This window comes from Petromyzon marinus, unplaced genomic scaffold (genome assembly GCF_048934315.1).
Source record: "Petromyzon marinus isolate PM22_M1 ecotype Great Lakes invasive population unplaced genomic scaffold, UKy_Petmar_22M1.pri1.0 PM_G_Scaffold_10, whole genome shotgun sequence".
Taxonomy (NCBI): Eukaryota; Metazoa; Chordata; class Hyperoartia; order Petromyzontiformes; family Petromyzontidae; genus Petromyzon; species Petromyzon marinus.
In genome coordinates, this window is record NW_027422651.1 from 844,351 (window position 1) to 872,202 (window position 27,852).

Genomic DNA, 27,852 nt, shown 5'->3' on the forward strand with positions numbered 1-27,852 from the left:
ACCCTGTTGTTTGGCAGTCTGCTGCCCAGAGTAGAGGACTGTCCACCCCTCATGGTGGCAGGAGCCAGAGCCGGTCCACCGGACCTCCTGAATGCCGCATAGATCCAGGCGGTACCGGTCCAGCTCCCGACAGAGGAGTGGCAGCCTCTCCTCTGCAGTGAGCGTTCGAACATTCCACGTGGCCACCCGTAGTGGCTTTTCGTTGTTTCTGGAGTAGCCCCGAGGGTAGGTATTCAATCTCCTGGCTCCGCCAATTGGGGTTTGGCCAGGAGACGTCATAGACGCCTGGCCCCCCGGGGCCTCCGGCACAAGCTTATTAGTTACATATTTCAGTTTAATTCGTGGTTTCGTGGTAATTAATTGAAGGTGGAGGGGTTACCAGCCCCTCGCACCCGTCCAGAGCCCCCGTTTAGCCCCTGTGGTGGACACATATGCCATGAGGGGAGGAGCCAATCAAAAATTGGATCTCCCCCCACAGCACTGTCCACTACAGAGTTGCCCGTCCGGCACCGCGAGGAGGTAGGGGGTTGTTCTGCCGGACGTACACACACACATGTACACACACACACGCACACACACACACATGTACACACACACACGCACGCACACACGCACGCACAACACACGTACACACGCCACACACCACACACGTACGTACACACACACGCACGCACACACACACATGTACACACATAAAATGTAGTGAAGGTGGGTCACTAGGGGGCGTAGCGTTGGTTACAGAGAGGGGAATTGTGGGTGCAGTAGCCCTCTCTGCCAGCACGGCATGCAATGTCATGGAACGGGACCTAGGGGGCGTAGTGCTGGTGGCTGTCAGAGGACGTAGCAGCCCGGCTGGCTTGCAGGGCACGTGATAGGTCAAAGGTGACAGATGGGACACGTGGGGCACGGCCCAGACACCTTCTGGTAGGTTTCAGAAGGGGGCGTGGCCGAGGGCGTGGCCAGGCCACGCCGGGGGCCATAAAAGGGAGGTCCCGAGGCCGGGTCGGGGCCGTCTGCTGGAGTGCAGTCCTCGCTGCCGCGCCTTCCCCTGGGTCCTCGCTCTTCACGCTCGGCATTGTGGGTCAGGCAGCATGCCGAGCGTCCTGACCCGTCTGCAGTGATCCCATGTGTGAACAGAGTGTCTAAAAGTGTAGAACAAACGTGTGTGTGTGTGCCTCCTACTACCAGCGTCTCAGAAGTGACCCTCTACACACGTACACACACACGTACACACACACACACGCGCACGCAGCGACGGCGAGCGTGGCTGTGAGCGTGGGCGTGGCCGCGGGCCCCGCTCCCCTGTAACCCCGCACCGTCGTCAGTCGCCAGGAATGTGGCTGTGTAGACGTTGCGCTGCACGAGAGGCGACTCGCGGTCGAGCTCCGCCGCCGTGCTCACCGCGCCGCCGGCCGCGTCGATGTCAAGCCAGTCGCCCGGCACCCGCAGCTTGCGGTAGCTGCACGCACGCACAAAGATCCCCCAGGTAGCCTCGACGGACTGTCGCGGCGAGTGCTGTTAGTGGCGAGTAGGCAGACACCTACACACAGACGAAGATTCCCCACCGTGTAGCCTCAACAGGATGTAGGGGCAAGTGCTGTTAGCGAGTAAAGTGTAGTGTATAGTGTAGTGTATAGTAGTGTAGTGTATAGTAGTGTATAGTGTATAGTAGTGTATAGTGTCGTGTATAGTAGTGTAGTGTATAGTGTAGTGTGAAGTGTAGCGTGCAGTGTATAATATTGTATAGTGTTGTCTAGTGTCACGCCATGAACAGACTGTGGTAACTTACCTGCAGTAGCAGACATACATCAGCAGGGGGTGGTATGTGGGCTGCTAGGGTTCCCCAGACCCCAAGAGGGGGTGGGCTGGGGGAATATTCCAGGATCCCCCAGAACATTCTGGAAGGGAGGCGTGGCCAGGGGCGGAGAGAACCTGGAGGGTTATAAAAGCCGGACCCTTGAACGGGTTCGGCAGTCATCCCCAAGCCGAAGACTGAAGACCGCCGGGCTTAGAGTAGGACCCTGGGAACCCCCAGACCCGACGTCCTTGTGAGGGCAGGGACTTAGTGGGACAGTGGTCGGACCCTGGGAAACCTCAGACCCTACGTCCTTGTAAGGGCCGAGACTTAGTAGGACAGTGGTCGGACCCTGGGTACCCCCAGACCCGACGTGCTTGTGAGGGCAGGGACTGAGTGGGACAGTGGTCGGACCCTGGGTACCCCCAGACCCGACGTCCTTGTGAGGGCAGGGACTTAGTGGGACAGTGGTCGGACCCTGGGTACCCCCAGACCCGACATCCTTGTCAGGGCAGGGACTGAGTGGGACAGTGGTCGGACCCTGGGAACCCCCAGACCCTACGTCCTTGTAAGGGCCGGGACTTAGTAGGACAGTGGTCGGACCCTGGGTACCGCCAGACCCGACGTCCTTGTGAGGGCAGGGACTTAGTGGGACAGTGGTCGGACCCTGGGTACCCCCAGACCCGACGTCCTTGTGAGGGCAGGGACTTAGTGGGACAGTGGTCGGACCCTGGGTACCCCCAGACCCGACGTCCTTGTCAGGGCAGGGACTGAGTGGGACAGTGGTCGGACCCTGGGTACCCCCAGACCCGACGTCCTTGTCAGGGCAGGGACTGAGTGGGACAGTGGTCGGACCCTAGGTACCCCCAGACCCGCTGACCTTCTAAGGTCCGGGACTGAGTGGGAGAGTGGCCAGGACCCGAGGACCTTGGCTGGGTCGGGTCAGGATAGCCTCCCCTAGGGCCCCTAGCCAGAGGGCTGAGAGTGGTCCCAGTGTTCGGAGGCACGATAGCCCGGAGGCCAAACCTCCCCAAGCAGCGGGTGAAAGGGGCCGTTACCCCTCAGTGTTAGGGACCTTGTATTGAGTTATTGTCAAATAAAAGTGTTGCCTCAAGTACCGGCTCTCCCTCATCTTTAGGCTCACTACACTCGTACAGCACTAACCAGCAGTGTATTGGAGAGCAAATCCACGACATTTCCTATCTGAGTACCGTGACATTTCACCAGTAATTACGACAACGACACCAAGCTTCATCAGGCGACAGCCACATTGGCGGAGAAGTCTTCCTCCTGTTTAGGTTGTTGTGGTTGTTGTTGTGGTTGTTGTGATTGTTGGGGTTGTTTTGCTTGTTGTTTTGGTTGTTGTGGTTGTTGTTGTGGTTGTTGTGGTTGTTGTTGTGGTTGTTGTTTTGGTTGTTATTCGCTTGGCGGGGAGTTGTCCTCACCGCAGGCTCTGCTTCTGTGCGGTGTCCGGGTCCCGTGCCACCAGGGTGGTGACGGCACTGCCCAGGGCGAGGCCTTCGGCCAGCATCACCTGCTGTAGCCGCGGCTCAAACAGCGGAGCCTCGTTCTCATCCTCAACACTCACCTGCCGGGGAGAGACACGGCGCACGGGGAGACAAGCTGTGGGGGGGAGAGACGCGGCGCACGGGGAGAGACACGGGGAAAAAAATGGAGATAGGTACGGGGAGAGACATGGGGAAAAACATGGAGATAGGTACGGGGAGAGACACGGGGAAAAACATGGAGATAGGGACGGGGAGAGACACGGGGAAAAACATGGAGATAGGTACGGGGAGAGACACGGGTAAAAACATGGAGATAGGTACGGGGAGAGACACGGGGAGAGATGCGGGGAGAGACGCGCACGGGGAGGGACATGGGGAAAAACATGGATATAGGAAGGGGGAGAGACACGGGGAAAAACATGGAGATAGATACGGGGAGAGACGCGGGGAAAAACATGGAGATAGGCACGGGGAGAGACACAGGGAAAAACATGGAGATAGGTACGGGGAGAGACACGGGTAAAAACATGGAGATAGGTACGGGGAGAGACATGGGCAAAAACATGGAGATAGGTACGGGGAGAGACACGGGGGAAAACATGGAGATAGGTACGGGGAGAGACACGGGGAGAGATGCGAGGAGAGACGCGCACGGGGAGAGACACGGGGAAAAACATGGAGATAGGTACGGGGAGAGACATGGGGAAAAACATGGAGATAGGTATGGGGAGAGACACGGGGAGAGATGCGGGGAGAGATGCGGGGAGAGACGCGCACGGGGAGAGACACAGGGAAAACATGGAGATAGGTACGGGGAGAGACACGGGTAAAAACATGGAGATAGGTACGAGGAGAGACGCGGGTAAAAACATGGAGATAGGTACGGGGAGAGATACGGGGAGAGATGCGGGTAGAGATGCGGGGAGAGGTCGGGGGTGGCGGCTTTTCTGCAGGAATCTTTGTTCGTGTCGGGAGAATCCCAGCAGCTGTGAAGCTCTTGAGCAGCTCGCAGGTGTCCAGAGCCGGGTGCGGGTGGCACGGGAAGACCGTGGGGGGGCCGTGCGTGGGCCATGTGGGGGCCGTGGGGGTCACTCACCGTGACGGTGGCGGTACTCTCTGGAGGGGGCCGCATGGTTTTCACGAGCGGCTCCTCGTTATCCACGAAGACGATGAGTTGGTATGACGATGACGTCTCAAAGTCTAAGGGCTGCGGCGTACACGCACACACACACGTACACACACACACACGTACACACGTACACACACGTACACACGTACACACGCACACGTACACACACACGTACACAAGTACACACGTACACACACACGTACACACGTACACACACACACGTACACACACACGTACACACACACGTACACACGTACACACACGTACACACACACGTACACACGTACACACGCACACACACACGTACACACATACACACGCACACGTACACACACACGTACACACACACACGTACGCACACACGTACACACACACGTACACACACGTACACACACGTACACACGCGCACGTACATACACACGTACAAACGTACACACACGTACACACGTACACACACACGTACACACGTACACACGCACACACACACGTACACACACGCACACACGTACACACACGGACACACATACACACGCACGTACACACGGACACACGTTCACACACACGCACGCACACGTACAAAAGGCAAAGATCCCCCGTATAGCCTTAGCAGACCGTTTGGCCAAGTGTTGTTAGCGAGCACCTATGAAGGCTGGAATGGCACACGTGGGGGTGGGGAGCCAGCACCACGCCCGTCCGCCTTTGTCTCCCCAGTGCTGGCGACGTTGACGTTCGGACCCCATGCCCCCCCCCCTCACCCCCCACTGGACGTCTGTGAAAAAATACCTCCCTAGCTGCCTCCATCTTCTCCCTCCCCATCCTCCCCTCCCTCCCCTCCTTCCCCTTCCTTCCCTCCCCCACTTCCTTCCATCCCCCTCTCCCCTCCCTTCCCTCCGTCCCTCCCTCCCTCCCCTCCTTTCCCCCCCTCCCCTTCCATCCTTCCCCTACCTCCCCTCCCTCCCCTCCCTCCCCTCCCTCCCCTCCCTCCTTTCACCCCCTCCCCTCCCTCCCACGCGTTACCTTGACAACGACGATCCTGCCATTGTTGGTGCCGGGGTCGGTCTCCACGACAAACAGGTCGCCGGGGTCTCCCGCCCCCCACTCCCCCCCCCCCTGCCCCCCCCCGCGGAAGGAATAGCGGACACGCCAAGCCGCCGTGCCGGCCTCGTCCGAGTCGATCACTGAGAGGGGCGGCATCGTCACTGGCACCCCCACGGCGTTCTCACGGACCGTGCCGAACCACTACGGCGATGAAGATGCCGAGAGAAGGGGGCGGAAAGGGGGGGTGACGTTGTTGTTGTTGTATACCGCCTATGGTGCAGTGTTGAGTCTATGGTGCAGTGTTGAGTCTATGGAGCAGTGTTGAGTCTATGGTGCAGTGTTGAGTCTATGGTGCAGTGTTGAGTCTATCATGCAGTGTTGAGTCTATGGTGCAGTGTTGAGTCTATGGTGCAGTGTTGAGTCTATCATGCAGTGTTGAGTCTATGGTGCAGTGTTGAGTCTATGGTGCAGTGTTGAGTCTATGGTGCAGTGTTGAGTCTATGGTGCAGTGTTGAGTCTATGGTGCAGTGTTGAGTCTATGGAGCAGTGTTGAGTCTATGGTGCAGTGTTGAGTCTATGGTGCAGTGTTGAGTCTATCATGCAGTGTTGAGTCTATGGTGCAGTGTTGAGTCTATGGTGCAGTGTTGAGTCTATGGTGCAGTGTTGAGTCTATGGTGCAATGTTGAGTCTATGGTGCAGTGTTGAGTCTATGGGGCAGTGTTGAGTCTAAGGGCAGTGTTGAGTCTATGGGCAGTGTTGAGTCTATGGTGCAATGTTGAGTCTATGGTGCAGTGTTGAGTCTATGGTGCAGTGTTGAGTCTAGAGTGCAGTGTTGAGTCTATGGTGCAGTGTTGAGTCTATGAGCAGTGTTGAGTCTATGGTGCAGTGTTGAGTCTATTGTGCAGATTTGAGTCTAAGGGCAGTGTTGAGTCTATGGTGCAGTGTTGAGTCTATGGAGCAGTGTTGAGTCTATGGTGCAGTGTTGAGTCTATGGTGCAGTGTTGAGTCTATGGTGCAGTGTTGAGTCTATGGTGCAGTGTTGAGTCTATTGTGCAGTGTTGAGTCTATGGTGCAGTGTTGAGTCTATGGTGCAGTGTTGAGTCTATGGTGCAGTATTGAGTCTATGGTGCAGTGTTGAGTCTATGGTGCAGTGTTGAGTCTATGGTGCAGTGTTGAGTCTATGGTGCAGTGTTGAGTCTATGGTGCAGTGTTGAGTCTATGATGCAGTGTTGAGTCTATGGTGCAGTGTTGAGTATATGGTGCAGTGTTGAGTCTATGGTGCAGTGTTGAGTCTATGGTGCAGTGTTGAGTCTATGGGCAGTGTTGAGTCTATGGTGCAGTGTTGAGTCTATGGTGCAGTGTTGAGTCTATGGTGCAGTGTTGAGTCTATGGTGCAGTGTTGAGTCTATGGTGCAGTGTTGAGTCTATGGTGCAGTGTTGAGTCTATGATGCAGTGTTGAGTCTATGGTGCAGTGTTGAGTCTATGGTGCAGTGTTGAGTCTATGGTGCAGTGTTGAGTCTATGGTGCAGTGTTGAGTCTATGGGCAGTGTTGAGTCTATGGTGCAGTGTTGAGTCTATGGTGCAGTGTTGAGTCTATGGCGCAGTGTTGAGTCTATGGCGCAGTGTTGAGTCTATGGTGCAGTGCTGAGTCTATGGTGCAGTGTTGAGTCTATTGTGCAGTGTTGAGTCTATGGTGCAGTGTTGAGTCTATGGTGCAGTGTTGAGTCTATGGTGCAGTATTGAGTCTATGGTGCAGTGTTGAGTCTATGGTGCAGTGTTGAGTCTATGGTGCAGTGTTGAGTCTATGGTGCAGTGTTGAGTCTATGGTGCAGTGTTGAGTCTATGGTGCAGTGTTGAGTCTATGGTGCAGTGTTGAGTCTATGGTGCAGTGTTGAGTCTATGGTGCAGTGTTGAGTCTATGGTGCAGTGTTGAGTCTATGGTGCAGTGTTGAGTCTATGGTGCAGTGTTGAGTCTATGGTGCAGTGTTGAGTCTATGGTGCAGTGTTGAGTCTATGGTGCAGTGTTGAGTCTATGGTGCAGTGTTGAGTCTATGGTGCAGTGTTGAGTCTATGGTGCAGTGTTGAGTCTATGGTGCAGTGTTGAGTCTATGGTGCAGTGTTGAGTCTATGGTGCAGTGTTGAGTCTATGGTGCAGTGTTGAGTCTATGGTGCAGTGTTGAGTCTATGGTGCAGTGCTGAGTCTATGGTGCAGTGCTGAGTCTATTGTGCAGTGTTGAGTCTATGGTGCAGTGTTGAGTCTATGGTGCAGTGTTGAGTCTATGGTGCAGTATTGAGTCTATGGTGCAGTGTTGAGTCTATGGTGCAGTGTTGAGTCTATGGTGCAGTGTTGAGTCTATGGTGCAGTGTTGAGTCTATGGTGCAGTGTTGAGTCTATGGTGCAGTGTTGAGTCTATGGTGCAGTGTTGAGTCTATGGTGCAGTGTTGAGTCTATGGTGCAGTGTTGAGTCTATGGTGCAGTGTTGAGTCTATGGTGCAGTGTTGAGTCTATGGGCAGTGTTGAGTCTATGGTGCAGTGTTGAGTCTATGGTGCAGTGTTGAGTCTATGGTGCAGTGTTGAGTCTATGGTGCAGTGTTGAGTCTATGGTGCAGTGCTGAGTCTATGGTGCAGTGTTGAGTCTATGGGCAGTGTTGAGTCTATGGTGCAGTGTTGAGTCTATCGTGCAGTGTTGAGTCTAAGGGCAGTGTTGAGTCTATGGTGCAGTGTTGAGTCTATGGTGCAGTGTTGAGTCTATGGTGCAGTGTTGAGTCTATGGTACAGTGTTTGGTCTATGGTGCAGTGTTGAGTCTATGGTGCAGTGTTGAGTCTATGGTGCAGTGTTGAGTCTATGGTGCAGTGTTGAGGTTGGGTGGTGGTGACGGTGTGAGTGTGGGTGGTGTGTGGTGGTGGCGGTGGTGGTGCCGGCGTGCCGTACGGTTCTTCTCGTGAACTCGGGGGCGATGTCATTGATGTCGGTGATGGTGACGATGGCGGTGGCCGTGGTCGAGAGTCCGATGTTGGCGTCTCCCTCCATGTCCGAAGCCATCACCACCAGCGAAAAGTGCGCCACTCTCTACACAGAGCGGACACTCCCACACCGTCACCCCCCGGCACACGCACGGAGTGGGTTTGTAGCGCAGAGCGGTAACCGCTATACATGGCGTGCAAAGAGAGACAGAGACACACACACACAGACACACACACAGACACACACACAGACACACACACAGACACACAGACACACACCTTACACAGACAAACACACAGTAGAGACAAACACACAGACACACACAGACACACACCTCAAACAGACAAACACACACTAGAGACAAACACACACACACACACAAACACACACACAGACACACACATAGACACAGACACACAGACACACACAGACACAGACACACACACAGACACACACAGACAAACACCTCACAGAGACACACACACACTAGAGACAAACACACACACAGACACACACACAGACACACACACACACAGACACACACACAGACACACACAGACAAACACCTCACAGAGACACACACACAGTAGAGACAAACACACAGACACACACACACACAGACACACACAGTAGAGACAAACACACAGACACACACACAGACACACACACAGACACACACACACAGACACACACAGACACACACAGACACACACCTCACACAGAGACACACACACAGTAGAGACAAACACACAGACACACACATAGACACAAACACACAGACACACACATGGACACAGACAAAGATCCCCCATATAGCCTTAACAGACTGTAGGGGCAAGTGCTGTTAGCGAGCACCTATGAAGGCCGGAACGATACACGAGGGGGTGGGTGGCCAGCACCACGCCCGACCGCCTTTGTCTCCCTAGTGGCAATGTTTACACACCGCACCAGGTACTCATTTGAGGCCGAGTCGACCTAGGGGGGCCCGGGACCGGTTCAGACAATCGTCACACAAACGTTGTGTCATTGATGTGCGGCAGAAGCCAGATTAAACGATGCGGAAAACTGCATCAGTGCACAAAATGTACCGTATTTGTTTTGCTTTACAGATACAACAACAGTCAGATGTTCTAGACACAGACTCACACAGACACACACACACAGACACGCACAAACACCTCACAGAGACACACACACAGTAGAGACAAACACACAGATACACACACAGACACACACACACAGTAGAGACAAACACACAGACACACACAGACACACACACACAGACACACACCTCACAGAGACACATACAGTAGAGACAAACACACACACAACAACAACCGCCATTCGCCACTAAGTGGCGGTGACGTCACCACGACGCTTGTGCCAGGCTATGTGCACCCTGAGGCCACGTGAAGTGTCGAACGCCCGCTGGCAGGAGGTCACGAGGCAGACCCAGGTGCCACGGGTCGACTGACTGAGATGACTGGCTGATGCACCACCTGTGCCCCCTACTGTGCCAACCTGCTGTGCTTTAGCCACCCGGCGCTCCGCTCGTTGTTGTGAGCGTCGCTCCTCCGCCCTCCGTTGTTGTTGGAGGGCGACTGCCTCCAACTGCCCAGTAGCGTCCTTCACGAGCCTCCTCCACAGAGGCCGATCTTGACACCGCTGGTACCAGTCATCGGCAAGTCCACTCAGCTCCACGTCCTCCTGTACCACATCACTCCATCTCTTCTCTAGCCCGTGCCGCGCTAGCTTAGCCCCCTCGAACCGGCCGAACAAAAGCTGTTTCGGCATGCGGTGGCTGGGCATGCGGGCTACATGACCCAGCCATCGCAGCCTTGCCCGCCGGAGGAGCTCACCGATGGGACTTTGCCCAGATCTTTCAAGGATTTGTGAGCTCCTCACACAATCCAGTCTGGCTAAACCCAGGATGGATCATAGGCAGGCCAGCCTAAATGTTTCTAACTGGCGAATATGTTCCATTAGGGGTGTCCACGTTTCGCAAGCGTAGAGAAGGAAGGGAATGACCGTGGCCGAGAAGACCTGAAGCTTAGTGCGGAGCAACAAACCAGGTAGCTTGCACACAACGTTACGCAACCGATGAAAAGATATTGCCGCTAAACTTATTCGGAGTGAGACCTCTACTGTTAAACTGGAGCCAGCCATAAGCACACTGCCCAGGTATGGGAAACTCTCCACTCTCTCCACAACTGCCCCATCACCGATTGGGAGTTGTGGGGGTGGAGTGTCCGATGGTACAAAATACCCAGGCAGGTGCTTAGTTTTGGTGGGGCTGATGGTAAGGCCCCACCTCTTAGTGGCACGCTCCAGTCTCAGCAGCAGCGTCTCCAACTCCTCCTCTGAATGAGCAGCTATTACCAAATCATCAGCATACATAACGTGGTTGAGCATTCGGGAGCCATCCCTTGACTGCACCCGGGCGTCGATCAGCCTCCCATTATATCTGTACCATATGGAGATTCCTCCGGTACAGCTATTGAAGGCTTCACGAACTACGTGGTCAAAATAGATGTTAAACAATGTGGGAGCTAGAGGACATCCCTGTCCCACCCCAAGGTTAACAGGGAATGGTTCTGACTGCAGGCCACGTAGTTTTACCCAGGCCCGCTCACCATCATGAAGGTCCTTAATGATCGTGAGCAGAGGGTCAGGTACTCCAAAAGCACGAAGAACAACCCAGAGCCCAGGCCTACTGATGGTATCATAGGCCTTGACCAAGTCAATTATGCAGAGATGTAGGTCTTTTTGGAATCCCTACAACTCTGCTGTAGCAGACGGACAGAAAATATGGCATCTGTGCAGGACCGCCCTTTCCTGAAACCGCATTGGGGCTCCGCAAGCCTCTCCTCAGCGTGCCTGGCAAGGCGATGTTGAATAATCCTTGCCAGGACCTTTCCTGGCACACTGAGGAGTGAGAACCCGTCCAGTGGTCCAGACTGTTGTTATGATGTCATATAGGGCAGTCTGTGCACAAACGCCGCCCTCCCTCAGCATTTCGCTTGGGAGATCATCTCTGCCCGCTGCCTTTCCTGGTCTCAGACTCCGGATCACCTTCAGTACTTCCTCAACAGATGGCACCTCAGCCAGCCACTCACAGGGGGTGACTTCTTCCAAAGTTTGAGGCACCACAGCCTCAGCAGGGTCATCCTCACTTTGTGCCACGATGTTTTCCTGGCTGAGGGATTTTCCCTCCCCCAGGACATCACAGAAATGCTCAGCAAATCTGCAAACCTGTTCCTGGGGGTCGGAGATTGGGTCACCGTTTTTTCCCCTAATGATGGTAATACGTGTGGCGCTGCAGATTACTTTTTTGGAGTTAAATAGACACACACACACAGACACACACACAGACACACACACAGACACACACACACACAGTAGAGACAAACACACAGACACGCACACACAGACAAACACACAGTAGAGACAAACACACAGACACACACATAGACACAGACTCACACAGACACACACCTCACAGAGACACACAGACACACACAGTAGAGACAAACACACAGACACACACATAGACACACACACAGACACACACACACACAGACACACACAGACACACCTCACACAGACAAATACACACTAGAGACAAACACACAGACACACACATAGACACAGACACACACACACAGACACACACAGACAAACACACACTAGAGACAAACACACACACACAGACACACACATAGACATAGACACAGACACACACAGACACACACACACACACACAGACACACACAGATACACACACACAGACACACACAGACGTGATACCCACCTCTCGGTCCAGCCGGACAGTATTGGTGATGATGCCTGTGAATCTGTCGATGGTGAACACGCGGTGTGCAGTCATCATGGGAACCTGCAACACTATATGGTAGCGAATCGCTCCGTTGAGCGTCAAGGGGTCATCCATGTCACTCGCCACCACCCTCATCACGAAAGTGCCTGACACGGCCGGAGGGAGAGGGAGGGGAAGGAGTGAGTGTTTGTGAGTGTATCTGTGTGTATGTGTGTGTGTGTCTGTGTGTGTGTCTGTGTGTGAGTGTGTGAGTGAGTGAGTGTGTGAGTGTGAGTGTATGAGTGTGTGTATGTGTGAGTGTGTGTATCTGTGTGTATGTGGGGAGCGGTAGTGTAGCGATTAGCGCGCTGCGCTATGAAACTGGCGACCCGGGTTCGATTCCCGCTCACGGCCAACACCAGTGACGATTATCTGAACCGGTCCTGGGCCTCCCCTAGGTCGACTCAGCCTCAAATGAGTACCTGGTGCGGTGTGTAAACATCGTCACTAGGGAGACAAAGGCGGTCGGGCGTGGTGCTGGACACCCACCCCCTCGTGTACCGTTCCGGCCTTCATAGGTGCTCGCTAACAGCACTTGCCCCTACAGTCTGTTACAGGCTATTTGGGGGATCTTTGTGTGTATGTGTGAGTGTGTGTATCTGTGTGTATGTGTGAGTGTATGTGAGTGTGTGAGTGAGTGTGAGTGAGTGTGTAAGTGTGTATGTGTGAGTGTGTATGTGTGTGTGTGAGTGTTTGAGTGTGTATGTGTGAGTGTGTATGTGTGTGAGTGAGTGGCCACCCGTAGTGGCTGTCCGGCAAAACAACCCCCTACCTCCTCGCGGTGCCGGACGGGCAACTCTGTCGTGGACAGCGCTGTGGGGGGAGATCCAATTTTGATTGGCTCCTCCCCTCATGGCATATGTGTCCACCACAGGGGCTAAACGGGGGCTCTGGACGGGTGCGAGGGGCTGGTAACCCATTCACCTTCAATTAATTACCACGAAACCACGAATTAAACTGAAATATGTAACAACTAAGCTTGTGCCGGAGGCCCCGGGGGGCCAGGCGTCTATGATGTCTCCTGGCCAAACCCCAATTGGCGGAGCCAGGAGATTGCATACCTACCCTCGGGGCTACTCCAGAAACAACGAAAAGCCACTACGGGTGGCCACGTGGAATGTTCGAACGCTCACTGCAGAGGAGAGGCTGCCACTCCTCTGTCGGGAGCTGGACCGGTACCGCCTGGATCTATGCGGCATTCAGGAAGTCCGGTGGACCGGCTCTGGCTCCTGCCACCATGAGGGGTGGACAGTCCTCTACTCGGGGCAGCAGACTGCCAAACAACAGGGTGTGGGTCTTCTTTTGAACAAAAGAATGAAGGGGGCGTGGGAGCGTGGCGGTGAGGTGTGGGAAGCTGTAAGCCCCAGGCTACTTTGGGCTCGCCTTCCCATCAACCGGAGGCGAGGAATGGTGGTCGTGGTTACTTATGCCCCCACCGAAGATGAATATCCGTGGAGGGATGCAGGCAAAGCCGATGAGTCAGATGCCTTCTATGACCTCCTGTCACAGGTGCTGGCTAAAGTGGCCCCTCGGGATAGAGTCATCATGTTGGGTGACTTCAATGCCCGAGTTGGTCATGATACTGGCACCTGGTCTGGGGTGATTGGAGGGCATGGGCCAGATCAGCTCAATAACAACGGTAGGAGGCTGCTAGATTTTTGTGCAGCCCATGGGCTTGTAATTACCAACACGCTGTTCCGGCATCGGCGCATCCACACAACATCATGGATGCATGCCGGGTCCAAGCAAGAACATCTGCTGGACTACATAGTGACGGACCAGTGAATGCGAGCCCATGTACTTGACACCAGGACCTACCGTGGAGCTGATCTGCCCTCTGACCATCGACTAGTCATCTGTAAGATGCGCCTGCCATTCTTCCACTCCGGTGGTGGGTGTACACCCAGGACCCCATTCCAACCTAAAGTGGCCTGGTCTCAGTTATCTGATGAAAGTTGCAAGCGAGAATTTCATCATCGCTTGCGGCTGGGATTGGCATCGTCCCCGAATCCTCCTCCTGATGTCGAGGGTAAATGGGCCAGGTTTAGGACTGTGACTCATGCAGCTGCAATGGCTGCTTTGGGTACGCGGTCCAGACCTGCCCAGACACCCTGGCTGACAGAGGAGTTGTTCAGGATGGTTGAGAAAAAGCGACAGGCCCACTGTCATCGGCTACAGAATCCCACGTCAGAGAATGAGGAGGCTTACCGCAGCCTTCGCTCGGAGGTTCGGAGAGCCGTGAGGCGCTGCAAGGATGGGTGGTGGTCGCGGGTTGCTGAGGAGATGGAGTCTGCCTCAGTGGCCCGTGATCACAAATCTCTATTTAACTCCATCAAAAAAGTAACCTGCAGCGCCACACCTATTACCATCATTAGGGGAAAAAACGGTGATCCAATTTCCGACCCCCAGGAACAGGTTCGCAGATTTGCTGAGCATTTCTGTGAGGTCCTGGGGGAGGGAAAATCCCTCGGCCAGGAAAACATCGTGGCACAAAGTGAGGATGACCCTGCTGAGGCTGCGGTGCCTCAAATATTGGATGAAGTCACCCCCTGTGAGTGGCTGGCTGAGGTGCCATCTGCTGAGGAAGTATTGAAGGCGATCCGGAGTCTGAGACCAGGAAAGGCAGCGGGCAGAGATGATCTCCCAAGCGAAATGCTGAGGGAGGGTGGCGTTTGTGCACAGACTGCCCTATATCACATCATAACAACAGTCTGGACCACTGGACGGGTTCCGCAGGATTGGAAGGATGCCCTGGTGGTCCCCCTTTTTAAGAAGGGGGACCACCTTTTTAAGAAGGGGGACCGCACAGACTGTAACAACTACAGGGGCATCTCACTCCTCAGTGTGCCGGGAAAGGTCCTGGCAAGGATTATTCAGCATCGCCTTGCCAGGCACGCTGAGGAGAGGCTTGCGGAGCCCCAATGCGGTTTCAGGAAAGGGCGGTCCTGCACAGATGCCATATTTTCTGTCCGTCTGCTACAGCAGAGGTGTAGGGAATTCCAACAAGACCTACATCTCTGCTTTATTGACCTGGTCAAGGCCTATGATACCATCAGTAGGCCTGGGCTCTGGGTCGTTCTTCGTGCTTTTGGAGTACCTGACCCTCTGCTCACGATCATTAAGGACCTTCATGATGGTGAGTGGGCCCGGGTAAAACTACGTGGCCGGGAGTCAGAGCCATTCCCTGTACACCTTGGGGTGCGACAGGGATGTCCTCTGGCTCCCACATTATTTAACATCTATTTTGACCACGTAGTTCGTGAAGCCTTCAATAGCTGTACCGGGGGAATCTCCATATGGTACAGATATAATGGGAGGCTAATCGATGCCCGGGTGCGGTCAAGGGATGGCTCCCTATTGCTCAACCACGTTATGTATGCTGATGATTTGGTAATAGCTGCTCAGTCAGAGGAGGAGTTGGAGACGCTGCTGCTGAGACTGGAGCGTGCCACTAAGAGGTGGGGCCTTACCATCAGCCCCACCAAAACTAAGCACCTACCTGGGTATTTTGTACCATCGGACACTCCACCCCCACAACTCCCAATCGGTGATGGGGCAGTTGTGGAGAGAGTGGAGAGTTTCCCATACCTGGGCAGTGTGCTTATGACTGGCTCCAGTTTAACAGCAGAGGTCTCACTCCGAATCAGTCGAGCGGCAATATCTTTTCATCGGTTGCGTAACGCTGTGTGGAAGCTACCTGGTCTGTCGCTCCGCACTAAGCTTCAGGTCTTCTCGGCCACGGTCATTCCCTCCCTTCTCTACGCTTGTGAAACGTGGACCCCCCTAATGGAACATCTTCGCCGGTTAGAAACATTTAGGCTGGCCTGCCTACGATCCATCCTGGGTTTAACCAGACTGGATTGTGTGAGGAGCTCACAAATCCTTGAAAGATCTGGGCAGGGTCCCATCGGTGAGCTCCTCCGGCAGGCAAGGCTGCGATGGCTGGGTCATGTAGCCCGCATGCCCAGCCACCGCATGCCGAAACAGCTTTTGTTTGGCCGGATTGAGGGGGCTAAGCGGGCGCGGCACGGGCTAGAGAAGAGATGGAGTGATGTGGTACAGGAGGACGTGGAGCTGAGTGGACTTGCCGATGACTGGTACCAGCGGTGTCAAGATCGGTCTCTGTGGAAGAGGCTCGGAGGGCGGAGGAGCAACACTCACAACAACGAGCAGAGCGCCGGGTGGCTAAAGCACAGCAGGTTGGCACAGTAGGGGGCACAGGTGGTGCATCAGCCAGTCATCTCAGTCAGTCGACCTGTGACATCTAGGTCTGCCCCGTGACCTCCTGCCAGCGGGCGTTGGACACTTCACATGGCCTTAAGGTGCATATGGCCTGGCACAAGCGTCGTGGTGATGTCACCGCCACTTAGTGGCGAATGGCGGTTGTTGTGTGAGTGAGTGTGTGTGTCTGTGTGTACCTGTGATTGTGTGTGAGTGAGTGTATGTATGAGTGAGTGTGTGTGAGTGAGTGTATGATTGAGTGTGTGAGTGTATGAGTTAGTGAGTGTATGAGTGAGTGTATGAGTGAGTGTATGAGTTAGTGAGTGTATGAGTGAGTGTATGAGTGAGTGAGTGTGTGAGTGAGTGCATGAGTGAGTGAGTGGTTGCCATGGCGACATCATCGTCATCATCCTCGCCATCATCGTCGTCATCATCATCGTCATCATCATCGTCATCATCATCATCGTCGCCATCGTCATCATCATCGTCATCATCATCATCATCGTCATCGTTATCATCGTCATCGTCATCATCATCATCGTCGCCATCGTCATCATCATCGTCATCATCATTGCCATCATCGTCGTCATCGTCATCATCGTCATCGTCATGATCGTCGTCATCATCGTCATCATCGTCATCATCATCATCATCACCATCATCGTCATCATCATCGTCATCATCATCATCGTCATCATCATCATCATCGTCATCATCACCATCATCACCATCATCGTCATCATCATCGTCATCATCGTCATCATCGTCAGCGCACCTTGCGGGGATCCTTCGACGACGCTGCTGTGAAAGACTTCCTTGGCGAACGTGGGACGGTTGTCGTTGACATCAATGACATCAACGACGAGGTCCACTGGCTTCTCCAGATGACGCCCACTCGTGTCCACAGCGTAGCACTTGAGCTGCAGTCACAACACTGTGGTGTAGTAGTGTATAGTGTAGTAGTGTGTAGTGTAGTGTAGTGTATAGTGTAGTGTATATAGTGTAGTAGTGTATAGTGTAGTAGTGTATAGTGTAGTAGTGTATAGTGTAGTGTATAGTGTAGTGTATATAGTGTAGTAGTGTATATAGTGTAGTAGTGTATAGTGTAGTAGTGTATAGTGTAGTAGTGTATAGTGTAGTAGTGTATGGTGTAGTGTATAGTGTAGTGTATAGTGTAGTGAAGTAGTGTAGTGTATGGTGTAGTGTAGTAGTGTAGTGTATAGTGTATGGTGTAGTAGTGTATAGTGTAGTGTAGCGTGAGTGGTCCGTACCCGATACTGAGCGATCACCTCCCGGTCCAGGCTCCTGGTGACTGAGACTCTCCCCGTCACGGTGTCCATGACGAACAACCCCACGGGATGCTGGTCGGCGCCGTCCCCCAGCAAGGCATAGCGGATGTCCACCCCGGTGGTGTTGGACTTCACCTGTTGGGGTGCCGTGACGAACGTGGGGGCGGCGATGATGCTGTGACGGCCGCTCCTACGCTGGACTTGGACTTCTTTCAGCGCTCTCACGCTCACCTCACCCTCGACTCTCGACACTGCCCCACAGACCTCCCACGGCGGCGTGCGGATGTCTCGGCTGTCCGCGTCTCGTCGATTCGTTGACCTTTCCCTGGACTCTGCGCCACCGCCAGAAGCGTTTCTGTCACCCCCCACCGTGCCCCCTACTGAGCGTGGCAGAAAAGAGCTTCCCGGCTCTACGGATTCCTCCTCCTCCCCCTCCTCCTCCTCTACCTCCTCCTCCTCGTCTCTCTGGTCCAGCTCCACCACCTCCACCTTCTCCACGCGTCCTAACCCTAGGCTAGGGTTAGTTTAGGGCTAGTTAACGGCTAGTTAAGGGTTAGTTTAGGGTTAGGTTACGGCAAGTTTAGAGTTAGTTCATGGTTAGGTTAGGGTTAGTTGAGGGTTAGTTTAGGGTTGGGTTAGGTTAGAGTTAGTTAATGGTGAGGTTAGGGTTAGTTGAGGGTTATGTTAGGGTTAGTTTAGGGTTAGTTGAGGGCTAGTTTAGAGTTAGTTAATGGTTAGGTTAGGGTTAGTTGAGGGTCATGTTAGGGTTAGTTTAGGGTTAGTTGAGGGCTAGTTTAGAGTTAGTTAATGGTTAGGTTAGGGCTAGTTGAGGGTTATGTTAGGGGTAGGTTAGGGCTAGGATGATGTTATACGACAATAAGAATGAGAACACGCCACGTCCGTCACACAGCGCACCTGCACCAGCAGCTTGGGGAAGGGCCCGCGGTCATTCTCGGGCACGGACACCTTGGGGATGAGCCAGGTCCGTCTCCAGCGACAACGACTCGCACCTTGCCCTGGCTGCTGGAACCTCACCACCACCTCCTCCTCCTCCACCTCCTCCTCCTCCACCTCCTCCTCCACCTCCTCCACCTCCTTCTCCACCTCCTTCTCCACCTCCTCCTCCTCATTTCTCTCCTCCAGCTCCACCACCTCCACCTCCTTCTCCACCTCCTTCACCTCCTCCTCGTCTCTCTCCTCCTCCACCTCCTCCACCTCCTTCTCCACCTCCTCCTCGTCTCTCTCCTCCTCCTCCACCTCCTCTACCTCCTCCTCCACCTCCTTCTCAACCTTCTCCTCCACCTCCTCCATCTCCTTCTCCACCTCCTCCTCGTCTCTCTCCTCCAGCTGCACCACCTCCACCACCTCCACCACCTCCACGCGTCTCTCCCCGCGCTCTCCCTGTGCGGGGTGCGGTGAAGACGACACCAAACGTCATCGTGAGCGAGGCCACTTCATTCCTTTTGTCGGCTGGTGGAGGGATTCTTAACGACACGGAATTTGGCCAGATAGTGACGCGTGTGTGTACGTGTGTGTGTATGTGTGTAAGTGTGTGTGTACGTGTGTGGGTGTGTCTCTGTGTGTACGTGTGTGTGTATGTGTGTAAGTGTGTGTGTACGTGTGTGCCGGACGGGCAACGCTGTCGTGGGCAGTGCCGTGGGGGTAGGGCGAATTCCGATTGGCTTTTTGTCCCATGTAACCACCACAGCAGCTAATTGGGGGCTCTGGATGGGTGCGAGGGGCTGGTAACCCCTCCACCTTCAATTAATTACCACTAAACCACGTTTAAAATATCTAATTAATAAGCTTGTACAGGAGGCCCCGGGGGGATAAGCATCTATGACGTCGCCTGGCGAAAACCCCACTTGGCAGAGCCAGGAGACTGAATCCTTACCCTCGGGGTTCCTCAAGAAACAACGAAAAACCACTACGGGTGGCCACGTGGAATGTTCGAACGCTCACTGCGGAGGAGAGGCTGCCACTCCTCTGTCGGGAGCTGGACCAGTACCACCTGGATCTCTGTGGTATTCAGGAGGTCCGATAGACCGGCTCTGGCTCCTGCCACCATGAGAGGTGGACAGTCCTCTACTCGGGGCAGCAGACTGCCAAACAACAGGGTGTGGCTCTTCTTCTGAATAAAATAATGCATGAGGCGTGGGAGCGTGGCGGTGAGGTGTGGGAAGCTGTAAGCCCCAGGCTACTCTGGGCTCGCCTTCCCATCAACCAGAGGCGAAGAATGGTGGTAGTGGTTACTTATGCCCCCACTGAAAACGAACATCCATGGAGGGATGCAGGCAAGGCCGATGAGTCAGCTGCCTTCTATGACCTCCTGTCACAGGCGCTAGCTAAAGTGACCCCTCGGGATAGTCATCTTGGTCATGATGCGGGCACCTGGTCTGGAGTAATTGGAAGGCATAGACCAGATCAGCTCAATAACAACGGCAGGAGGCTGCTAGATTTTTGTGTAGCCCATGGGCTTGTAATTACCAAATGTGTTTCCACCATCGGCGCATCCACACTACATCATGGATGCATGCCAGGTCTAAGCAAGAACATCTGCTGGACTACAGTGACGGAACAGCGGATGCGGGCCCATGTCCTTGACACCAGGACCTACCATGGAGCTGATCTGCCCACTGACCATCGACTTGTCATCTGTAAGATGCACCTGCCATTCTTCCACTCCGGTGGTGGGTGTACACCCAGGAACCCATTCAAACCCACAGTGGCCTGGTCTCAGCTAGCTGATGAAAGTTGCAAGCGAGAATTTCATCATCGCTTGCGGCTGGGGTTGGCATCGTCCCTGACTCCTCCTGATGTCGAGGGGAAATGGGCGAGGTTTAGGACTGTGGCTCATGCAGAGGAGGTGTTCAAGCTGGCTGAGAAAAAGCGACAGGCCCCCTCTCATCGGCTACAGCATCCCATGTCGGATAATGAGGAGGCTTACCGCAGCCTTCGCTCGGAGGTTCGGACAGCCGTGAGGCGCTGCAAGGATGGGTGGTGGTCGCGGGTTGCTGAGATGGAGTCTGCCTCAGCGGCCCACGATCGCAAATCGCTCTTTAATTACATCATAAAAGTAACCTGCAGCCCCACACCTATTACCATTGTAGGGGAAAGAACGGTGATCCAATCTCCGACCCCCAGCAACAGGTTTGCAGATTTGTTGAGCATTTCTGTGAGGTCCTGGGGGAGGGGAAATCCCTCACCCAGGAAAACAACATGGGACAAAGTGGTGATGACCCTACCGAGGCTGCGTTGCCTCAAATATTGGAGGAAGAAGTCACCCCCTGTGAGTGGCTGGCTGAGGTGCCATCTGTTGAGGAAGTACTGAAGGCGATCCAGAGTCTGAGACCAGGAAAGGCATGATCTCCCAAGCGAAATGCTGAGGGAGGGTGGCGTTTGTGCACAGACTGCCCTATATGACATCATAACAACAGTCTGGACCACTGGACGGGTTCCTCAGGATTGGAAGGATGCCCTGGTGGTCCCCCTCTTTAAGAAGGGGGACCGCACAGACTGTAACAACTACAGGGGCATCTCACTCCTCAGTGTGCCGGGAAAGGTCCTGGCAAGGATTATTCAGCATCGCCTTGCCAGGCACGCTGAGGAGAGGCTTGCGGAGCCCCAACGCGGTTTCAGGAAAGGGCGGTCCTGCACAGATGCCATATTTTCTGTCCGTCTGCTACAGCAGAGATGTAGGGAATTCCAACAAGACCTACATTTCTGCTTTATTGACCTGGTCAAGGCCTATGATACCATCAGTAGGCCTGGGCTCTGGGTTGTTCTTCGTACTTTTGGAGTCCCTGACCCTCTGCTCACGATCATTAAGGACCTTCATGATGGTGAGCGGGCCCGGGTAAAACTACGTGGCCGGGAGTCAGGGCCATTCCCTGTACACCTTTGGATGCGACAGGGGCAAGTGCTGTTAAGTGCTGTTAGCGAGTAGCAGCACCTATGAAGGCTACCGGCACTGTGGCACACGAGGGGGCGCGTGGCCAGCAACAGGCCCGGCCGCCTTTGTCTTCCCCAGTGCTAGCCATGTTCACCGCTCTACTACACCGCTACACCGGCTACTTATTTGCGGCTGAGTCGAACTGGGGGAGGCCCAGGACCGGTTCAGATAACGGCCGTCACTGGGTGTGGGTTGAGTCGCGGGAGACAAACTCCCCAAACACCACCACCAACGAGAGAGGGGGGGGGGGGGGGGGCACAGGGGGGTGAATGAGAGGGGACCCCAGGGGGTGAATGAGAGGGGGACCCCAGGGGGGTGAATGAGAGGGGACCCCAGGGGGTGAATGAGAGGGGACCCCAGGGGGTGAATGAGAGGGGACCACAGGGGGTGAATGAGAGGGGACCCCAGGGGGGTGAATGAGAGGGGGGCCCCAGGGGGGTGAATGAGAGGGGACCCCAGGGGGGTGAATGAGAGGGGACCCCAGGGGGGTGAATGAGAGGGGACCCCAGGGGGTGAATGAGAGGGGGCCCCAGGGGGTGAATGAGAGGGGACCCCAGGGGGTGAATGAGAGGGGACCCCAGGGGGGTGAATGAGAGGGGGTGGGGACCCAGGGGGGTGAATGAGAGGGGACCCCAGGGGGGTGAATGAGAGGGGACCCCAGGGGGTGAATGAGAGGGGACCCCAGGGGGGTGAATGAGAGGAGGGGGGACCCCAGGGGGGTGAATGAGAGGGGGCCCCAGAGGGGTGAATGAGAGGGGGGGGGACCCCCGTTACCTGAGACTGTTGCTCTGTGATCAGCGCCACCGCCGCCGCCACCGCCAGCAGCAGCAGCAGCATCATCACGCGGCGCTCCATCAGCCTCACCCACGGGGTTCTCTCTTCAGTGCCACACTCACTGATGCTGCTGCTCATGGCGACATTAAGAAGGAAGTGACATCATCAGGCGACATTAAGAAGTGACATCATCAGGTGACATTAAGCAGGAAGTTACATCATCAAGCAACATTAAGAGTGAAGTGACATCATCAGGCGACATTAAAAGGGAAGTGACATCATCAGGCGATATTAACAGGGAAGTGACATCCTCAGGCGACATTAAGAGGGAAGTGACATCATCAGGCGACATTAAAAAGGAAGTGACATCATCAGGCGACATTAAAAGGGAAGTGACATCATCAGGCGACATTAAAAAGGAAGTGACATCATCAGGCGACATTAAAAGGAAGTGACATCAACAGACGATATTAACAGGGAAGTGACATCGTCAGGCGACATTAAGAGGGAAGTGACATCATCAGGCAACATTAAGAGGGAAGTGACATCATCAGGCGACATTAAAAGGGAAGTGACATCATCAGGCGAGATTAAGAGGGAAGTGACATCAACAGGTGACATTAAGAAGGAAGTGACATCATCAGGCGACATTAAAGGGGAAGTGACATCATCAGGCGTTATTAAGAGGGAAGTGACATCTTCAGGCGACATTAAGAGGGAAGTGACATCATCAGGCGACATTAAGAGGGAAGTGACATCTTTAGGCGACATTAAGAGGGAAGTGGCATCATCAGGCGACATTAAGAGGGAAGTGACATCATCAGGTGACATTAAGAGGGAAGTGACATCATGAGGTGACATTAAGCAGGAAGTGACATCATCAGGCAACATTAAGAGGGAAGTGACATCATCAGGCGATATTAACATGTAAGTGACATCATCAGGCGATATTAACATGTAAGTGACTACGAGATTACGAGTTAAATGTTCTTGCTGTGGTTTTCACACCTGACGGTGATTGCTTGTGTTGCGGTCGGAACGTCGTGAGAATTTTATTGTTTTATATTTTTATTATTTTATTGTTTCCCTTCTACGTGGTGACTTTACCGAAAGAACAAAGAATATGAATCGCCGCAGTCACGAAAGATTTAAATAATTAAATAAACCATAAGAGATTGTGTCGCGTGCAAAAGAGAGTCACGTAACCGATCACTCAGGAGTGGGACCTGCGCCTTTAGTGGCACCCCGACGTGAAACGAGCACACGGCACCAACTGTCCCCAATTCCTGAAACGGAACGGGGTTTTACAATCGATGCACGTGCAACTAGTCTCAATGATTGTTGCGCACAGGAGTGCTTCAGGAGAGCATCAGCGAGGTTTTACTGTTCCTCCTCCACTGGAAGGGCGCAGGCTACAGCACAGCGGTTTACCACCAGGCACTCCGTAGTTTGGGTTTTGTGGACACAACATCGCAGGGCTGTGAGACTTCTTGAAGGAGGAGATGTGGCACATCAGCCTGTTGATGTTTTGATTTAAAGCTTTCGTTACTGCAGTAATTCATATTCTTAGCTCTTTCGGTAAAGTCACGTTGAAGGGAAACAATAAAATAATAAAATATATTGTGTTTTATATATATTTTATTGTTTTATTGTTTCCCTTCAACGTGACTTTACCGAAAGAGCTAAGAATATGAATTACTGCAGTCACGAAAGCTTTAAATCAAGAGTCCATCTATGTTCTAAAAAGAGGAGTGGGGAGACTAAAAAATAATTTATGCTGTCTGAAAGCCACCGTAAGCGTGAACAATCAATTAAGACCTGAAATGGTTTATCAAATCCTTCCAATGATTGCTAAGCCAAAGTCCATCTTCTCGGTTGAAATTGTCTCTGTGTTTGTATATGTGGATAGCCTCATGAACAAATCTCTCATGGTAGCCAGATGGATTGCAAAGAACCTCTGTCTTGGAGAAGTCAATGTCATGTGAGCCTACTGAATTATAACAGTGATCTGCCATGGCCGAGGTGTTGGTCCTACCGTGTTTAAGGTCTGCTTTGTGTTCACGAATGCGGTCCAAGACATGGCGTTTGGTTTCTCCAATGTAACTACTACCACAGAGGCAACTTAGTTTGTAGACACCAGGGTACTGTATGTCGTGATAGCGAACTATTGCGTATAACGCTCCCACGTTTATAATGAACTTAGGTGGGTGACCACTATTGATTCCCATGTCACAGGGCTATACCTAATACATGAAAACTTGAAATGAAACTTGAAATAACAGAATGTTGAGGCAATTGCTGTTGGCGAGTAGCAGCGTCTATGAAGGCTGGCACAGGACACGAGCAGTGGGTGGCCAACAGCAGGCCCGGCCACCAGAGACCCACAGAGACCCACAGGGACACACAGAGACCGACAGAGACACACAGAGACCCACAGAGACTCACAGAGACCGACAGAGACACACAGAGACCCAGAGACACCCACAGAGACACACAGAGACACACAGAGACCAACAGACACACAGAAACTCACAGAGACCCACAGGGACACACAGAGACCCGTAGATACCCGTAGAGACTCATGGAGACCCATATAGACCCAGAGTGACTGAGACTCGTAGACACCCATAGAGGCTCAGGGACTCACAGAGACCCATAGAGACACCATCACCACCACCATCATCACAACCATGATCATCACCACCATCACAACCACCACCACGATCACACTGCACCAGGTACTCATTTAAAGCCATGCCAACCCATGGAAAGCGGTTTAAATATTCGGCACCGTTATTGGTCGTGAGTAGGGAGGAATTGAACTCTGTTCACTGGGTTCGCAACACAGCGTTGCAAGCCACCACACTGCCGCTCCCCATTAGGACGACGCGCACGGCATTGACAATCTTGATGCTTCCGGTTGCTTGCGATGAAGTGACCGGTTGGCTCAGCCTGCCAAGAGCACCGAGCTGTACCGCTGAGACCATGGGTTTGAAATTCAGGCAACTTGCTTGTGATTTTAAACCAGGTTTCTCAAGCGTATTGCATTTGGCTAAATTCCAGCTGAGAATGAAAATATCAGTTTCACTCTCATACGTGAAACATTTTTCTCGGTGGCAGGGCATGTGGGGAGGTGCTGCTCATGACTGTTTGGGGGGGGGGTGGTAGTGACACGTGGCCCCCCAATGATCCGATCAAAATCCCTCATTTCGATCGGATCATTGGGGTTTACAGTGAGGGAAAAAAAGTATTTGATCCCCTGCTGATTTTGTACGTTTGCCCACTGACAAAGAAATATAATTTTAAGAAATATAATTTTAATGGTAGGTTTATTTGAACAGTGAGAGATAGAATAACAACAACAAAATCCAGAAAAATGCATGTCAAAAATGCTATAAATTTATTTGCATTTTAATGAGGGAAATAAGTATTTGACCCCCTCTCAATCAGAAAGATTTCTGGCTCCCAGGTGTCTTTTATACAAGTAACGAGCTGAGATTAGGAGCACACTCTTAGAGGGAGTGCTCCTAATCTCAGCTCGTTACCTGTATAAAAGACACCTGTCCACAGAAGCAATCAATCAATCAGATCCCAAACTCTCCACCAGTCAACGCCCTACCTGGTTGATTGACGTTGAGAGACCACGCCCACACACGTAATCGTCTAACGTGGTCGATTCCCACGTCTACACAGTCGGAATCGATTAATGAAGGTTCATTTTAGACCACTGTTGATTCCCATGTTATCCCAATGCAAATCGATTTTATTAGCCTAAGCCACAAATAAATCGATTCTCATGTTATCGCAATGGAAATCGACTCATACATCCGTAACTCTACTATAATCGATTCCTTATGTTATCCCATTAGGAATCGGCGCGAGTATAGTTAATCGAAATTTAAATCGATTTTCTCTGCAGGTGACTTGGCGCAGCAACCACGGTGAGCCGAGCCGATCGATACATCATCGGGTGCCAGGTTGTGGTGGACGTGGGGAGCGGTGGTGCAGTGGTTAGCTTACTGTGTGTGTGTGGGGAGCGGTGGTGCAGTGGTTAGCGCACTGTGTGTGTGTGTGGGGAGCGGTGGTGCAGTGGTTAGCGCACTGTGTGTGTGTGGGGAGCGGTGGTGCAGTGGTTAGCGCACTGTGGGTGTGTGGGGAGCGGTGGTGCAGTGGTTAGCGCACTGTGTGTGTGTGTGGGGAGCGGTGGTGCAGTGGTTAGCGCACTGTGTGTGTGTGGTGGTGCAGTGGTTAGCGCACTGTGTGTGTGTGGGGAGCGGTGGTGCAGTGGTTAGCGCACTGTGTGTGTGTGGGGAGCGGTGGTGCAGTGGTTAGCACACTGTGTGTGTGTGTGTTGAGTTTGTGTGCGTTGGGGTGGTCGCTGTGAACACAGTGCGGACTGTCTGTGTACTCAGTAGTGAGTAGTACATTATTATACAGCAGTGCATCTCATATACACACACACACGCATCTCATACACACACACATCTCATACACACACACACATCTCATACACACACACATCTCATACACACACACACATCTCATACACACACACACATCTCATATACACACACACACACATCTCATACACACACACACCACATACACACGCATCTCATACACACACACACATCTCATACACATACACACATCTCATACACACACACATCACATACACACACACATCTCATACACACACACGCATCTCATACACACACGCATCTCATACACACACACCTCATACACACATGTATCTGATACACACACATCTCATACACACACACACATCTCATACACACACACCTCATACACACATGTATCTGATACACACACACACACATCTCATACACACACACACATCTCATACACACACATCTCATACACACACATCTCATACACACACACGCATCTCATACACACAAAGACCCCCGTATAGCCTTAACAGACTCGGGGCAATCGCTGGGAGCCAACACCTATGAAGGCCGGCCCAGCACACGATGGGGTGGGTGGCCAAACACCACGCCCGGCCGCATTTGTCTCCCAAGTGGCGATGTTCACACCCTGCACCAAGTACTCATTTAAGGCTGAGTTGACTTCAAAGACGGAAACAGGAATACTTCTTCACAATTATGGCAAATCGCCTGATGAAGCTGGTTGTAATAATCAGTTAAACGTCATACTCTAATGGTAAATGTTCTGGGTTTACTATCCAATACACCAGTGTGCTGAAGCAGTAACTAATTGGCACGTTTTGTTTAAGTGAAATATGCTCTGACTTTAACATAGCTATTTCTGTGACCAGTTA

At 53.1% G+C, this 27,852-nt stretch overlaps 1 protein-coding gene across 1 annotated transcript in view; it reads right to left on the reverse strand.

Moving 5' to 3' along the window:
* LOC142908616 (cadherin-2-like) overlaps nucleotides 1-18,898 on the reverse strand; it is a gene marked incomplete at its 5' end in the record, with an annotated part of 44,352 nt that extends 25,454 nt beyond the window's left edge. Inside the window, 9 exons of the mRNA XM_076059383.1 lie at nucleotides 1,317-1,459; nucleotides 3,241-3,383; nucleotides 4,400-4,510; nucleotides 5,450-5,671; nucleotides 8,405-8,542; nucleotides 12,249-12,418; nucleotides 17,308-17,452; nucleotides 17,804-17,956; nucleotides 18,737-18,898. Of these exons, the coding sequence (XP_075915498.1) occupies nucleotides 1,317-1,459; nucleotides 3,241-3,383; nucleotides 4,400-4,510; nucleotides 5,450-5,671; nucleotides 8,405-8,542; nucleotides 12,249-12,418; nucleotides 17,308-17,452; nucleotides 17,804-17,956; nucleotides 18,737-18,898 (1,387 nt within the window). The remainder of the gene's footprint in view (nucleotides 1-1,316; nucleotides 1,460-3,240; nucleotides 3,384-4,399; nucleotides 4,511-5,449; nucleotides 5,672-8,404; nucleotides 8,543-12,248; nucleotides 12,419-17,307; nucleotides 17,453-17,803; nucleotides 17,957-18,736) is intronic.
* Between the last annotated feature and the right edge of the window lie 8,954 nt (nucleotides 18,899-27,852).